The sequence below is a fragment of the Pseudonaja textilis genome, chromosome 3 (assembly GCF_049901715.1).
Source record: "Pseudonaja textilis isolate UNSWEBS1 chromosome 3, rPseTex1.2, whole genome shotgun sequence".
NCBI lineage: Eukaryota > Metazoa > Chordata > Lepidosauria > Squamata > Elapidae > Pseudonaja > Pseudonaja textilis.
In genome coordinates this window covers 45,607,062-45,624,539 of record NC_141992.1, presented here as the reverse complement: position 1 = coordinate 45,624,539, position 17,478 = coordinate 45,607,062, and the positions used below count along the sequence as shown (strand labels likewise).

General features: G+C 37.6%; 1 protein-coding gene across 4 annotated transcripts in view; it reads right to left on the bottom strand.

The window, feature by feature from the left end:
- Positions 1-17,478, bottom strand: part of PIK3C2B (phosphatidylinositol-4-phosphate 3-kinase catalytic subunit type 2 beta) — a 94,377-nt gene that overhangs the window by 59,402 nt on the left and 17,497 nt on the right. For 3 of the 4 annotated variants that reach the window (XM_087929446.1, XM_026715564.2, XM_087929448.1), the window contains 4 exons: positions 14,556-15,565; positions 11,958-12,052; positions 10,289-10,443; positions 8,780-8,900 (listed from right to left, as the gene is read on the bottom strand). In XM_087929446.1, coding sequence (XP_087785572.1) covers positions 8,780-8,900; positions 10,289-10,443; positions 11,958-12,052; positions 14,556-15,479 — 1,295 coding nt within the window. In that variant the 5' untranslated portion in view covers positions 15,480-15,565. The remainder of the gene's footprint in view (positions 1-8,779; positions 8,901-10,288; positions 10,444-11,957; positions 12,053-14,555; positions 15,566-17,478) is intronic. The other variant, XM_087929447.1, reaches the window with a different exon arrangement.

Below are 17,478 nucleotides of genomic sequence, written 5' to 3'. Positions count from 1 at the left end.
GAAATAAGGGAAAAATTAATTACGGAGATTATATGTGTTTTTAAGAAAGTATGATATTTAATTGAAAAGAAGTGTTAAAGATGTTAAGATTTTAATGATTATTAATGATAGAACTGAACTGGAACGGAATGAGGGTTTATAATTACATATATTTACAATCTTTTTCTTTTTTTAAGAATATGGTGTGTATTATAAGAATGTACCAAGCAGAATTCGATTGGAAGTTATGTATTATGCATTGTATTGAAGGTCATAATCTTAAGGTATATATTGAAGTTTAAATAAGAGTTGAATGGAAGTAATTAAATGATATAAAGGTGTCATACTCCAATTAGTAACTACAGGAGAAAACTTGTTTAATGAGAAAAGATAATATGAAATTGAAACAGAACAGACAAAAGTATAAATATAATGATTTGAATTGAGATGAGATAATTAAATTAAAATCGAGAAAATCAAAAGAGGGGAAAAACTATATAGAAAATGTAAAATAGTATAAGATATGGAATAGAATACAAAAAGGAGCATGAAATTGAATTTTGTCTGTATAAAGTAGTTCAACCCAGGACCATGCTATTTTCAAAAAAGATATTTTACTTGTATTTTGTATGTGTGAAAACCCAAATAAAATGTTATTTTTTTAAAAAGGTAATTTTTTAAAATTTTAATTGCATCATATGTTCCTATGTTCTTAGATATAGTGAATTAGGACTCAACTAATTATTAAGTATATAATTCTGGACTGGCCATCTATCAGCCAAAGGCTGGAAGTGAAGCGTCAGGGGCTTTTGGTCTTTTCTTCTTGCCTTGTTCCATTGCTGCTTTGCCCCACAATCATTCTGCATCCCACAGAAGCAAGAAGGTGATCTATTGCAGAGGTCTCCAAACTTGGCAACTTTAAGACTTGTGAACTCAGCTATGCTGGCTGGAGAATTCTGGGAGGTGAAGTCCACAAGTCCTCAAGTTGCCAAGTTTGGGGACCCCTGATCTATTGTAAGAAGTGAGCATCCAAACATGTTCAGATGTTTTTTGATCATTTGGGGAAGCAATAAAGAACTGCTACAACCCATTAATGACAATAGTTTCAGCATATGCTTTTCATGAAGATGATGAAAATCAAGGACCTGTATACTGCACGAGTCAAAGAGGGCTGTGAAAATATTTACAGACCCCTCACATCCTGACATAAACTGTTTCAACTCCTTCCCTCAAATCGATGTTATAGAGCACTGTACACCAGAACAACTAGACACAAAAACAGTTTTTTCCCGAAAGCCATCACTCTGCTAAACAAATAATTCCCACAGCACTGTCCAACTATTTACAAAGTCTGCAGTACTACCATGTTTCTCCAACAATACGCCCCGCCAATAGGAAGACCCAGCATGTTTTCTAGGCATAAAATGAAATTAAGCCCCTCCCCCCATTTAGGCCTAGTTTAAAAGTTTGAAATTGGGGGGGAAAGCAGGGGGAACTTGCCATTAGGAGTGCCCCGCAGGCAGCTACGCCTCACCATCAGCCACTCCTAACAGCCAATCATGGTAGAGCATGGAGGGCTCCCTTACCCCCACCAAGCACCTTTGCTGCAGACCCGGGTCAGCAGGCGGGCGGTGTTGGCGTGGATGTCCGGCAGCATTTCAGCTGCTTCTCAGGCCTCCGTAGCTTCCATGGTTCCCACCAGTGCTGGCGCCTCTCTCTCCAACAAGAGCGTCTGAGTCATTCCCGCTTTTCCCCCATCCCCATAACAACAGGAAAAAAGAACACATTTTGAGGTACCTGGGAGCACCGCACGCTGCGTTTTGGTTTAATCCTGAGCATCTGGGTGTGCGTGAAAACAGCTGAGCGAGCGTCTCTGCTGCTGCTACCCTTGATGCTCCAGCCTCTGCAAGTTTGCGAAAGCCCCAGTGTGCAGCCCGTTCCTGCATTCCAAGAGCCCAGGCCAAGCTGCAGCTGTCCCTCTCTCACCAGCGCCATCTCCAATAACAGCGGCAGCAGCGGCAGGAACCGTGGAAGTTACGGAGGCGGCTCCCCCACCTGAGAAGTGGCTGAAACACTTCCACAGTTCCCGCTGCTGCCGCCGCTGTTGTTGGAGATGGCACTGGTGAGAGAGGGACAGCTACAGCTCAGCCTGGGTGCTTGGGTCCTTCTTCACAAATTCAAGTGGTTTGCAGTAGACCTCTAGTAGCAGTAGACAATTCAAGGTGCTAGTCATCACCAATAAGGAATACAAGAATATAAGATGGCGTACTCCAGACCTCTTCAATGTGACAATACCATCTTAGGAGACCTTGGAGGTATGCCTTCTGGGTGGGGCCCTTCACTTTTGGAACTATCTGCTCCCTGAGATATAGCTGATCCCAAACCTGCAGGTCTTTAAAAAAGGAAATTAAGACATCTTTCTCCATATTTTGGGGTCTGGATAAGCCAAGTCCCAATAGGTTGGGTTGTAGTATATTTTAGTCTGCTGCCATTTCATTGTTTTAGTTTGTTTTAAATGAACTCCATTTTGTTGATGACTTTTTCTCAGCTGTGCAGTCACTTTGAGTTAGTGGCCACGTAAATTTTGAATATATAATGAATGAATATATGTCACCTCCAGCAGAGCTTCTCTGAATCAAATGCCCCAATGTCTAGAATAGATTATCATTTGCCAGAACAATAAAATAATCTTCTCATCTATTTGCACTGAGACTTGATAGCATGTAGAAAGCCTATGTTGTTCTTTGTGCTATAATTTGCCTTTGGTTTCAGTGTTGCCATCAACACTATACATTACTGTAACAAAAAAAATTATACTGGCTAACATACAAGAACAAGAAGGATCATTTAGAGCAGAGATGGACTGCTTTTTACCAGCCAGGTGCCAGTCTTTTAAAACCATTATTTTATTATCAGTATTTGATAATTTAGGAAGCCTTCTTTCCCTCCCATTATTGTAGAGAATTTGTACATTCCAAACCACCTCCCTTTCTTGTCATATTAAATTTACTTGTCATTTAACTTTTTTCCACTGTTTTATATTGTTTCCTGCCGAAAATCAGCAGGAAATTCTGCCTCTGATAATTTCTAATGCATTTGCAGCAGCAGGATCTACCAGGATGTGGAAACTATAGTTCAGGGGTCACATGACAGTGAAGATTTCCCTTCGTTCCCTCTTTCCTATACATTTCTGTGCCAATGACAGAAAGTCTACATGGCATTGCTCTGGTTAAAGAAAATGTTTAATATGCACTTCTCCATTCAGTGAGCAAGTATTTTGTCACCAGAATGCTTGCTCACCCTGCTCTGCAGCAAGAAGGGAAATATTTATTTGTATCTTATTGTTGGTGCTTCCTTTCTTTTGATATCTCAAGAATTTTTTGATACAATCAACCATAATTTTTTTCTAAACCACTACTAAACTTCTATAGGAATGGTGAAATTATCCAGCAATTTGGGATGTATTATCATCAGTATGCTAATGATAAATAACTTTATATTGCCCTTGGGTTATGGGGAAGATTGTTGGATGCTCGAGTCTCTCAGGATCTGGATGGGACAGACCTGACTGAAGCTGAGTTCCCACACAAGAGGCACTATTTGTCTACTAAGGTCTTTCATCAACGTAAGTGTTAACTCGGACAAGCAGAAATTACTCTTGATACAGCAAATTCATGACTTTCATTAATTCATGAAAGATCCAGGATCTTTCTGGATTCATGGCTTTAGTGCAACCAGTAGGAACTGCAACTTTCAATTGGTGTGTTAGCTGCAGCCTTGCAAGGCACAAGAACATCTAATAAAAACTCATGCCTTTATTACCATACAGTATGACTGCCCTTGTGCTAACTGGAACCAGACTGTGGAAGTCCCTTTGCTACAGGCTCTGAACTGGCAACCAATTAGTTTCTAGGCTTAATTTAATGTGCCATATAAAAATCTTTATGGCTTGGGCCCTAGATATCCATATGACCCCTGGACCAAGGAGAGTCAGTCCAGCCTATCAGGTCCTTTAGGGAGAAACTGCTCTTATGTCTTACTTTTAGGAGGGAAAGGGAGTTGGGCCAGGAGTTTCAGCTTTGTAGTACTAGTAAGTGGATCTATGGAACAGCTCCCCAAGGAGATTGAGATGTGTCCCTCCCGCTTGCATTGAGAAAGATGCTGAAAACAAAACTGTTCTGGAGAGCATTTTAAGTACACTGAACCATTTCAGTGGCATTTTTGACCTCTTTTATTACTAAGCTGCAAATTTATTATTATGTTCTTTTCATTTCATGCTGATCTTATTTCTACTGTGGGTTCTTTAAGCATTTTTTTTCCTATACTATGTTAATCCCTAAGAACCATTTGACTGTGGCAAGATAGAAATGCTGTAATACATAAATAAATAATGGGTTGACCCACATCATAGGGCTGATAATCACTACAGTTGCATCACTCTCATCTAAGCAGGTCAAAACAGCATTAGGGTGAAAGGCATGTGAACCATTGCTGTTATCTACTGTCAGCTTTGCTAACCCTTCTCTTAGGCAGTGAGAACAAATTTAAAGCTAAGCAAAACATTCTAGTGGAACAGCTTAGGAAAAAAAAGCCAGGTTTTCTAAGGAACATTTGGGGCATGGTTAATAGACCAGGGCATTTGCACACCAGCTCATCGAAGATATTTCCATGTGGATGGAGAGGCAACAAGGAACTCCTACTCTCTTCATCCGGCACTCAGTGTCCTGCCAAGGAGGCGGATGTGGGGCAGAGCAGAGAAGGGGCAAGACAGCTCATTTCAATGTGCATGAGCACACAAGCACACAGAGCAGTATAGGAACAGCTTTTTATAGGCTATACACACATTTGAGCTTTGATTGATTGTTTAGTCTCCCTAAAAAAAAACCCACTGAGCATTTGTACATTTATTAGTATTCAAGGAACCCCCACAAAGCACAGATTAATGTGCTTCACCTTCAAAATAGGGACAATAAATAGCAGTCTATAGCTGACATGATTTAATCTTCAAATGCAAAAGCTGCAGCTTTTTTTCTCTTTTGACAGAGGCATAAGGCAACATGCATGGGAAGGATTCTGTGGGGTGGTATTTAGGCAGAAAAGAAAGATGGAAGGATACCTTCCCTGCAGGCTAACAAAGCTGTCCTTGTACACAAGCAAGATAGGCAGCAGTTTCCCTTGCATTAAGCAGGGGAGAAAATATCAACCGTAGCAAGTAACGGGTTGTACGTTGCAATTTGTAAAATAGAAAGCAAAATTCACTGTTCAACTTGCCATTGGTAATGGATACATCTCAAAGTTACTTATATATCCAAGTAAAACAGTTTCAACTAAATAGGACTAAAAAAGGTCATTTAAGCCACTTCTCCTTAATCTGGTACTATGCTTCATTGAAGTGCATTTTCCATTATTCTAAGCGGCATTATTCTTGGCCAGGCTGACTGGGAGGTGGGGTTTGTAGTCCAGATAGCACAAAACATCAAACTGAAAAAAAATCTAGTTTAGGAAGAATGAATTAGAGCTCCAAATTTGCAAGAAAGGAAAGAATAAATGAATAAGAATAGTAAGAGTGCAATGTTATGATCAAGCAGGCATTATACGTGGGATCCAAGAACTATTATAAGCAGAGATTTGGACTTAAGCTGATCTCTTTAGTCCCAGCCTAATTCATTGTCAACTAATGGCTTTTGCAACAGCAAGAAAATGGGCACACATCAGTATATTTTATAGCAGTTTTCCCGAACTACTGCCCTCCTAAAATGATGGGAACACAAATTCTACCATTCTCAGCCAATAAAGCAGATGCTGACTGGGAATTCTGGGAAGCGTAGTTTCAACACAGCTGGAAGGCACATGTTGGTGAAAGCAGCTTTGCTTCTTCCCCTCCTTTTATGATATGGATTCCAATAATAAAAAAGGGCTTTTCCTTTCCATAAATACATTGCCAGATTTTGCTGGAAGGATAATCAAAAAAAACAAGAGGCGCCTGTGGGTTCTAGGTTGGCAGTGTCATTTTTTTTCTGATGCAAATCTCTTACTTCTGTTTTTAATTAAGTGATGTTACATAAACAGAAGATTTTTCTTTTTGCTTATAGCTTATTAAATCTCTACCATGTAAAAATAATATTTTAAAATCTCAGTAAGAAAACTTTGGGAGTTATGGTTATTATTTCTTTGGCTTACAGTCCAGGACACTCTTCCATTCCTCTACAGTGGCTCACTCAATTCATTCCACAAGAAGCTTTAGTATTGATAGCAGCCCGGAGGTATTTCCAACACTCAAAATGCATATTGAAAGTTGTTAATGTACTAAGTGATTCCCAAAGTGATAGGCTGAGATCTCTATGCCATTTAGGCACACATATGTGCATGCGTCCACTAACTTCACTGATGAAGAGAAAACCAGGCCGTAGTTTGAGTCATGCTGATGGTTGCAGACTTCCACAAGAATGCATTTAAAAAATTGTCACAGTTACCATAATTGCAGAATTCAGGAGGTTTGTTTCTTTTCAGTGCATATGCTCTCCATCTCTCTGACGTATTGAATGGTTGTCTGCTAAGATCTCAGTGGTTTTAAAGACCATTCCTTAATAAGCTGGTCTCAGTAATAATCGGTTTGCTCTTGCCAGGCTGCATACTCAGCCGCTGTAACTGGACCACAAGCTCTTAAGTTTAAAACTACAAGGTTACTCTAAATGTCTCAGTGTGTAAATGAGTAATTTGTCTGGTTGAAAATACAGCACACCATGGTTAAGAAGGACTGAAGATCTCTCTAAATGGTCTATTGAACATTTGGAATATTAGCTCCTAATTAGTTGACTGACAGTTCACCAATCAGGATCTTTATTGATTTTCCCTTGAAAACATATTGCATTTCCTTTATTCCATCTACTTTAAAAATGACATAATTCCAATGAAATGAAAAAAGTGATTTTTGTTGTTTAAAAACAAAATGTAAAAGGAGATATTCATGCCTCCTTTTGATTGATCCAATTTATCAATTAAAATGTGCTAGAAAGAAAACCAAGAAACAACAACAAAAAGATTTGAGTAGTTCTCAACTTATACACCATCAGCATCATTAACGATCCCTTGACTATCCTTGTCAATGGACATGTACAAAAAGAAAAACAGGATTGGATCAACCATGACCTGGATAAGAATCTCCATAGACATCCCACATATTATAGTTGGTCAAGTATAAACTGAAGGTGATTTTTTTTCCAAGCAATTTGTTTGACTCATACATTAATGTGTTTAAGCATCAGTGCTTCCACAGTATCTCTTGAAATAGCTCTCTACTAGGCCTGCATTTCATAAACAGAGCATTAATTGTATTTTGCAAAACCAACCATTATATCTTGTAGACCAAATCATTTTAGAAAATGCAGACTTAAACATCTTCAATACAATTCTACAGATGCTAAAATAATTGCAGAATATTCCAGGAGTATTTAACATGGAAGCTGTGTAAATTGGATTAATAGCATGGAAAAAAACTGATTTATTTTTTTAACAAATTCAAATTCTGGCTTTTCTATAATATGTGGAGAACTTTCAATCTTCAGAAGCCTAACACATGATTTTGTGAGCTTATGCTAAGTAACTTAAGAAATACGTAAGCACACACAGACTAGACAGTCCTCAATTTATGACCGTGCACTTAACAACAGTTTGAATTAAAGACGGCCTAGGCCGTAGGAAATGGTGCTTTATGACCTGTAAAGTCCTTCTCCACTGTCACAAAATGTCGCATCCCCACCCGCTACAGCCATGTGATTGTCATCTGGGAACCTGTTCACATTTACAACCAGCAGCCAAGCATCCTGCAACCTTGTGATTGCAATTTACATTCTTCTCTGTTGGCTTCTACAGAAGATGAATGGGAAAGCTGGCAGGGAAGCTTGCAAGTTGGCACCACCTTCTAAGAGGACTCCTTCTCACTTTTGGGTGCTGGCTAAATAAACTGCCTGCCAAAGGATTTCACCTCTTTGCCTGCTTGGATTTCAGTAATCCAAAAAGGCACAGAGCTGAAATCTTCCAGCAGGCAGTTCTTTAAGGCAGCTGCCAGAGGTGATGGGGAGCCAAAATCCAAGCAGAATTTTCAGCTTCCAGGGAAGACAGGTAGAGTGGCTAAGGTAAGGCATGCCTCAAGGTGGGTGGGTAGAAGAGACCCTGGAAGCCTGGCATAGCTCATGCAAGTATCTCTCTATCCAGGAGCAGAAAATCCTCCTTGGATTTTGGCAGGGAAGATTTTCAGCTTTTGAGAGGAGAGATATTGCCACATGGCCTGCACTGGGCCTCCTAGAGTCTCCCCACTCCTGAAACACCCTGTATTCCTCATCCAGGACACTTGTCCATTTAATGACCCACAAGATTGCTTAACAACTGAAATAGGGAGTGTCAGGATTGCAATCTCAAGTGAAGCAGTCATATGATATCTTGATTAATGATTGCTTTGTTCAATGAGCAAGATTCTAGTCCCATTTGTGATTGTATGTCAAGGACCACTTGCATAGTGATATAAAACCTGTCCTCATTACTATTACTTTGGCATAGTTATAATCAGATGATTTTAAAAGACACTACAAGCAATTAGTATGGAAATGAGAATTACTAAGACAGTTAAAGTAGCAATCCTAGTCATATAATTCTTTACTACTCACAAGGATAAAGGATAAAAATAACAATGAAGGCAAAACAGACATAAATACAATAAGGCAGATGAGAATATTATATATATATATATCTATTCAAAACCAGATTCCACATTACAGCCTACGTTTTTATATTACCCACTCACTTTAGGAGGAATTCCTCTACACCACATATTTTGAGAACAAAATCATCCACATCAATGTCGCACAATTCATCGTGAGTGTAACACAAGGTCTGGTAAATGAGTAAATCCACTGTGGAGGAACCTGCAAGCATGGGCAAGAGGGAGGAAAGGAAAAAAATAGTCAGCATTATGATTTCCAAGACAAAAATTCCATGGAATTCCTCATACTTATCAGACATAATTATTCCAGTAGATTCATTTCTTTGGACATCAATGAAGGGTTCATGCTATTTTCAACATGGGAGTGCAAGCTGATACCAATAAAACATATAAAAAAGATAAAGTAACTTGTCCTTGATTCAGCCGTGGTTAGTTATCCATGATTCTTGACAATCTTATGGAAATAATTTCTTTCTGTTCTTTTAATCAACAGCCTGGAATTTCCAGGTGGCTCTCAATCCAAATGCTAACCAGGACTAACCCGATTTTATTGTTTAGATCAGCCAAGATCAGGTAGACCAGGGCTGTCAAACTCCCAGCCCACAGGCCAGATGCATCACCATGCCCAGTTTAGTGAAAGGGAAAAAAGTCCCAATATGTCACGTGACACCACCATTGACACCCCTGAGCTAGATGCTACAATTTACCAAGGCAAGAAAGCATCTATTCCTTCCAACTGATGTAGTATCCCACTAAAGATACTACCTACATTTATTTTATATTCTTTTTAGTGGAGCCATGAATGCAGTCAAAAGACCACAGTATCCAAGTGACAATAAAAAAAATCATAAATTCTAAAAAGTAGAATAATAAAAAAATAATTTGCATATAATTTTCTGTAGAGATGGTTATTCTAGAATGTTTCAGATATTTCGGACTTTAGTTCCCATTATTTGTGGCTGTATGGTATTTACAGAACTTATAATCATAGATTATGGTGTAGGCAACAGGATAAGTGATGAATGGTTATAATTCATTTCATCAAAATAGCAGCAGCTTGGAAAAGCCTGGCATAAATCTTCAAAATATAAATTGGGATCTACAAAAGGTCCCGGACTTAAAAAAACAACAACAAATTTCAGCAGTTAGATGACATTATTTTTCCTAAAAGCAATAAAAGAAAAGTGGAAGAGGTAGTTGATGAGGCAAGAAATACTGAATAGTCAAATCTGTCCAATTTATAAGCATTTATAAGTATTCTATGTCAGTTTAAGTTTGAAACTTCTTATCTGAAAGCTGGAAATGTTAGTTTGACATGGGTCTTAACATCACTTTCCCTCTGGGAAAAAAAGTGTTCCCAGAAGATAAGGCACGAATCATAAACTAACATGTCTGCAGGATAAAAATATCCTGAGAAATTCAAAAAGAAAATAAAACACATTTACATTATGAAATGGAAATGGATCCATTTCATTAGTTGAGTTCAATTCATATTCTTGTCTTAAAAAGATGAAAATTATTGCCCTAGACAAATATATAGATCACCAAAAAAAGAACAAAGAAAATCCCTAGTACAAGCCAAAAACTTACAGTCACAAGTGAATGTGAGAGGTTCTTGTAGGCTATCATAAACTACGGTCACCTTCAGGCTAACCCCATGGCCAAGATGTTCAGGGCCGAGATTGACAGTGCTCCAGACATAACCTGTGAGGGAGTAATCCTTGGTACTATAGCCAGATCTCAATCTGTGGACAAGACAAAATGGGTACAAATAGTATATATATACTACTATAATTACTATAATTATATGCCATGCTGATAGGCTTTTGTGTGTTTTTTTTTCTTCTCTTCATCTTAAGATATCTACATTTAATTTTCTCATTTGTTCCACATTTTTAATTCAAGCCATGATGTTAAAACTTTGCTAAATTGGGTTTTCATATTTGTTCATTTTCTAAGATACTATATTTGGGTTAATACCCAGTCTGTGATTCCCATTGAAATGCACCATATATTTCCAATGCACCATGGAATCACGTGAATGGCTTGGAAATGGGTTAGTCCTTAAACAGTGAAATTATGGTTTGACTCAAAATATTGACATAATATCTCTATTTCTACAAATCCTCAGTTGAGGATGCCCAGATAGCACCGCCACTGGTGAGTGCTAATGTAGACAATATTGGGGCCAATCTAGACTAGGTGTTAGTTTTAAACATGCTAAAAAGAATGAGAAACATGATGGAGACAGAAATGGTTACGTTTGGCAAATGGATGGCAAAACAGAAACATTTTCAAGCAGGTGAAACAAGGGTCTGTTAAAGATATTGGCTTGACTTCCTTCTGAAAACGGTGTCTCCCATAGACCTCACCTCTTTCCTAAGAAGTCTGTAGGGGGTGTGCAGAAGTGCACCAACGTGCCTACCATCCCTATCCTATTGTTTCTTTTTATTTTTCTTATATGTATCCATTTCATGGATTCATAACTATATTTATTCTTATACCTGTTATCTTATAATTGCTTGACAAAATAAAATAAATAAATATTTTTAAAAAAAAAACACAAAATGAAGCTGCAGTGGATTGAACTATTGTGGTAACTCACCAGTGGTGGGCTGCTGGATGGTCAGCGAGGTATGGGCAAGCCCCTAGCTATGATCTCCGACTGCCCACCCACCCTTGTTCTATGCTTTTCCTAAATAACTAACTTTCCCCTACCTAGGCTGCCCAGGTGAGTTCTGTGCCACCCTGCTATATTCACTGGAGCTGCCTGAGTTGATTAGCTGCCTGTTTGAAGCTGCTTTTCAGTCCCAAAGTGGAGCATCAAGCGAAGCAAGCATGCGTGGGTGACCAGCGAGCCCCTTGTCGATGAAAGTGCAGCACATCATTGCAACTCAATGAATTTTACTTGTGAGATTCCTCAGTTCCTTGATTTAAAAAGCATGGAGAAATGCCTCCTCTCCTCTTATCAGTCCTAGATGACTGTGGTAGGAATCATAATCTTCCCTGGGTTCATCCAATCACATGCAGGTTAAGACACTGCTCAGTGAAGCGGTTGCTTAAACACAATGCAACATAATCTTTAGACCAAGAGCACTTTTCCCCTAAGCATCAAGAACTAAGCAATAAATGGGTCCACGTGGTTAGGTCATTGGTTACATGAACAGACAAAGAAAATAACACACAAACACAATTAGGCAGAGGAAAGCCAAGGAAAGATACTCTGAGGGATTATTTTCTATCCTAGACTGGTACTCACACATCAAGCATGTGGCAAAATGCAGCAACCTCTTCATCTTTCTCCTCAGACACCTCAAATAGTTCATTAGACACGGGATAATGCCGAGAAGTGCCCTGATACCAAACATGGATGGGAAGTGGGGGAGAAATAAATGAAACACCACCATCAATCAATAAATATTTTGAGTATTATTTTATATAGCAGTTAAAGATATATCAAGGAAAGTGGCAGGAGCAATTCTTGGCTTCATTTTATATATAACATAAATACAGTTATTTCTCTCTAAGTTAACAAAAGTCCTATTAGGCTATAAAGGTTTTTGCCATTTTTTTCCTGGCTTACAGATTGTGAAGACCAGAGAACTACTATGGACTGGTCCATTGTCTAGTCAGTATATAATTTGACTTTAGGCTTTATTATTTATTTATTTTTATCCAGCCTTTATTATTTTTATAAATAGCTGAAGGCGGCAAACATATTTAATATACTCCTTCCTCATCCTATTTTCCCCACAACAATAACCATGTGAGTGGATTGAATTCAGAGAGAGTGACTGAACCAAAGTCTCTCAGCCAAACTTATATCTGTAAGCAAAACTGAAGATGTAGAAGGCTTACATTTGTAATGAATTATAAGTGCATGGTTTTGTTTTTTTCAATACTGACTACTGCAGAAATAAGATTGTACTATTTATTCCACGTGGTATAATGCTTGCATTTCAGCTCAAAATTCTCTTTCAGATAGGTTGGCTGAGAACTGTTCACAATTACTTCTGAATAAACATATCACAATGATTTTTTTTAATAGATTAAATAAAAATTGCACATGATATCCAGCATAGATATTTATGCCCTTGCATTTTCAGACTCCTGCTGGTGGGACAAAGCATATTGTATAACTTTTAAACAACAACAACAAAAAAACCTTCCCAAACCTTATAATACTGTAACTAAAAGCCCAGCCAAGCAGAAAAATGGTTAAAGAAGGCTTCTCAAAAAGTGTCACTTTGTTCCTCTTTCCCAAATGTCACAGTTGGATGAGACAGAAGTAAGAGTAGAAACATTTTGAATGCCAAGCTCAACCAAATGGAGTGCACACATGGACCCAAAGCTTCCATTCACTTCTTCAAAGCAAACAAAAGACCCACTGTCAGAACAATTAACCCATTAAAGAGACAGAGAAATGTGGGGAGGTGGGCACAGAATACAATAGACACTCATGGCAGTCTTAATGTTCTTTTGTAATTACTTTCTGGCACATCAAAATTAGAGAATTACTTACATGATTTTTGCAAGCTTCTACCATTTCTAGATGCACAGAAAGTTAATCTCCAAAGGTTTAGAGAAGTTGTTTGTAGTCATATCCTTTATGTTTCAGAAGTATTTCTCATTTACTCTTATATTCAAAAATACGACACTGTCCACTCACAATCCCAGATGAACTAGTAAAAATACTCCCCCTGACTCAGGGCTAAAGAATTTTTTTCCCTATTCCTCAGAATGCTGCTGTAACATACTTATTAAAAGTAATGAAAAAAAAAGGCTGGCATATATTGTACACAATATTCCTGATACTCATGTGCTAACAGCAATTTAAGAAGATACTATTTCTAAAATGCCAAGCTTTTTAAACATGAATATTCGAGCTACTATTTTGGAAACAGTAGCTCAAACAGACAGACAGACTCCTCTTTTCATGATGTTTTAACTGGACACTGCCTTTCCTCAGACTGTTACTCTATGGATCATGCAATATAAATAGCTTCACTGACATACAGTCCTTCCCTTCCAAGGCAAACTGTTAAGATCACTGACATATATCAAGCTTTGGTGCAGCCAAACATACAAGTGAGAAGTGAATTCCAGAGCCAACATTTAGACTAGAATAAGGAAGTTAAATTGTTATTTCAGTAGGGTCCTGGTGAACTACCTTGTATGGATCTACATGATAATTTTGTCTGTTTTCAGTTGTACATTATAGATTGCCGACTGTTGTTGCTGGAAGAGAGTCTCTTAAATTTTATATTAACTAGACATAGAATTGAAGTTGGCTTGGCTAATTTATTGGAACAGACATTTTGTTCATATCTTAAGAATTGGTGCAGAAATACTATAAATTATGAATCTAACGTGGATTCATAATTCTATGGACTGATTTAGAAGACTAGAAATGCAAAGGGACCAAACAATAAATTATATTCTACACCTTTCACCATGGAATTTTTTCATTTGCTATGAATCAGAGAACAAAAAAAGGACTGTGGTACAGGAAAAAAGTGGCTAACTCACTTTCTTAAATTGTTAAAGGAATATGTAGAAGGCTGCCCACTATCAAATTGTATTTTCTGAAGCTAATGACGGAACTTTTAAAAATAGTTTTAAATAATATTGCTTTTATTACTTCTAAAAAAGAAGAATTGAACTAAATTGAATTTATGGAACTCTTATCTCCTTAAATTTCTTTGGCAAAGTTTAGGAATCTTCTGACTCCCAGAACATCCATACTTAATTTAAAGTATAGATATATAGAACATTAAGAAGGTTATGTGATGCTCTCAACCGTGTTCTGGCAGAAGGACTAAACATCCATCTTTTTGTTTACATGAAATGGACTTACTGGATCTGCTGATATCCTCCGGTTCTTGTTGAGAGCAGCATTCTTCCATCCACCACATCTGGAGACATAAGTCCTGGGGGGGACTTGAGGAGGCATGGTTTTGCTGCGAGCAACTGGCTTCCCACTGCTTTCTTTCTCAAAAATGCTTCTGCCTTCCTTCCAGCTCCAAGTGGCTTCTCTCAGAAGATCAGTATCATAAGTGGACTTGAGGTTGAGTCGAGTGATAGCATCATTAATGCCATCATAGTCTACTGTGCTATATTGGTCTTCCTCTGAGATTCTTCGACCTAGCAATTTTCCATCAGCTCTCTCGTGAGATGAGGAGAACATGTTAATATTATTAGGCTGGGATCCTTTGAGGGAAGGTTGATTTGCTTCAGAAGTGTTCCAGATGGTAATGCGAGGTGGCAGTGGGGGAGGAGAAAGCTTTTTGGGTGACCTACCACCATTGCTGTGCTGGCAGGGTGTACTATTGAGGGGATCATTGAGGAAGTCTTTCTCCGTGCTCTCAAAGATGTACAAATAGTCACTAGACAGAGGATTCTTTAACCAAGGTTGACTTTCTGCTTCAGGCACCAATCTGGATGAGGTAGTGTTGTTGGTCCCCAAAGCTCTTGAAACTTCTTGGCTAGAGAGTGCATTATAGTTGAGAGTTGAATCTGAGCCAGACAGACCTCGCATGACCTTAATATTATGGCAGTCATTCCTTACAGCAGGTATGTTGTAATCCAGAATGGGATCATCCCAAGAAATTAGAGGTTGATCGGTGTTTTGCTTTGCTTGGTTCTCCTCCTTGTCTTGTCTCAGGCGGGACAGGGCATCATACTCCATCTGCAGGGCTTCTGCAAGAGCCAGCTCCTTACGACTAATCCCCACAGACTCCAAAGATTGCCAGTGCTCTCCATTTCCTCTGGTTGCAGACATCTCTTGGAAAACAAATGCTGAAACCAGTAACTACTGGGTGCTCAACTCAGGTTTTAGGAACAAAGGCATGCTGTGCCACCAGCCACCTAAAAGTTAAGAGACCAAAAGAACATGGCAATAAAGTGAGTTTCATTAATATCTGTTTACTTTACTGAAAGGTTTTCATGTGTTTGATCAGCACTTGAGAAAACAAACTGCTATGGCTATCACAATCACCATTACTTCAGCTGAAAACTGAAACAGTCAACAAATATTTACCCTGCTAGGAAACCAGTCCTGAAAAATTATGTTCATGTTCAATAATACGTCAAGTAATTCAAGTTTACAGTTTTTTTCCTGCAAAAAATGATAAGGTATGTGATCCCAAGATAAGGTAGACATCTAGGTGCTTACTATCAAGACAAAAGAAGTTTAGTATTTTGAACATTCAGATTAAATGGCCATCAACACTGTCTTCCATAGAAGACAAGAAAAGGACCCATTAAATTTTTTTTAGCAGAACATAACTATAGTGACACCATATCTTTATATTTCCAGAGTTCAGCGATATACCCTTTCTGATATGGGGCACAATAATATTCATCATAACATATACTTCAATCTCTATGAATTGGTCTAATCATGTCTTAAAAGCTTTTCAAGTTGCTATATTTTGAGAAACTGAATTCCATAATTTAAGTTTATGTTTGAATAAATATTATGTCTGAAACCATAAATCACCCATTCATTTTTCCCATTTTTACCAAAATGCCCATAAGAGTTTTCCAGTTTTTTATTAAAGTACTTAATTCCTGATAAAAAAAAACCTCGGTTCTGCCATTTCTGCAGATTCCACCATCTTCACAATCTACCCCATTGTGGGTATTTCGATGTCTTTCCAGTTTTGTACATACAATAGTATTACTGCAATTACCATATACAAAACCAATATTGACTATTCATAAATCCAATAAAACAGTTATTTTCATCTGAATATTGATCTTTAAAATCATTTACATCATGATGTGTGTTTGTATCCTTTTTTTTTTTTTGCAAGTCTACTATGCACAGTAATGTCCCATCATATTTTACACATTTTCAAGCACCTTTATATAGTTTAAATAATTTATGTAGTACCAATGATACATCATTTATAAAAGTTCTCTCTTAAATTATAACACAATGTGAATTTCAGTCCTGTAACATTGGTCCATTAATTGTGGCCCATTTTATCATGTACTTTTTGACTTGTTCTTCCATTTCAATTTTCAACAGAAGTTTATACATTTTAACAATCATATGTTTATCATTTGTACTTAATTCAATTTCTAATTCTTAAGTTGTTCAATTCTATTTATTTTTTATCTGTATTACATTTTCCAGTAATGTCAAGGAATAGAAAATTATACACTATAAAAATGGAATAAAATTTTCTTGTAAAACTTCAGATCTGCTGAGGACTAGCAAAAGCATGTTGTCTCAGTGTTCTGAAGGCTCATTCTAGACATATTCTAAGCATGCATAAAGGAAGCATGAAACACCCTTATTTGTAATTGATATAGTAGTAGCGTAATGGTTGCAACCAGAAGAACAGGGTACAAATTGTCAGACCATAGAGTAGTTTCTCTTTTTGTTTTCTGCTTTCTCTCTATCACACACACAAATTCACATGCACAAATTCACACAAATTCTCACTCACACACACAGTATACACACACACATTTATTTATTAAGGAAGTGGGAAAAAGGTGTGCACTTTCAACTTTTTTGAAGGGGATTAGATAAACTGTACTAAATAGCAAATAAATTAGTGCTTACGGAAATGTAAACATATGTGAGTGTTATAGTAATGGAAAATGAGATGAAGTTGTTAAAGCATGTGTTAAAAACCCTTTATGGGAAGCCTGGCAAGAATTTAAAGAACTAGTTTCTTTTGCAGGATGCAGGTGTCACTGTAAGTGTAAATTCCTTAGCCTTGTCAAGATATTCCATCAGTCTACACTTTAGGCACTTAATTAAT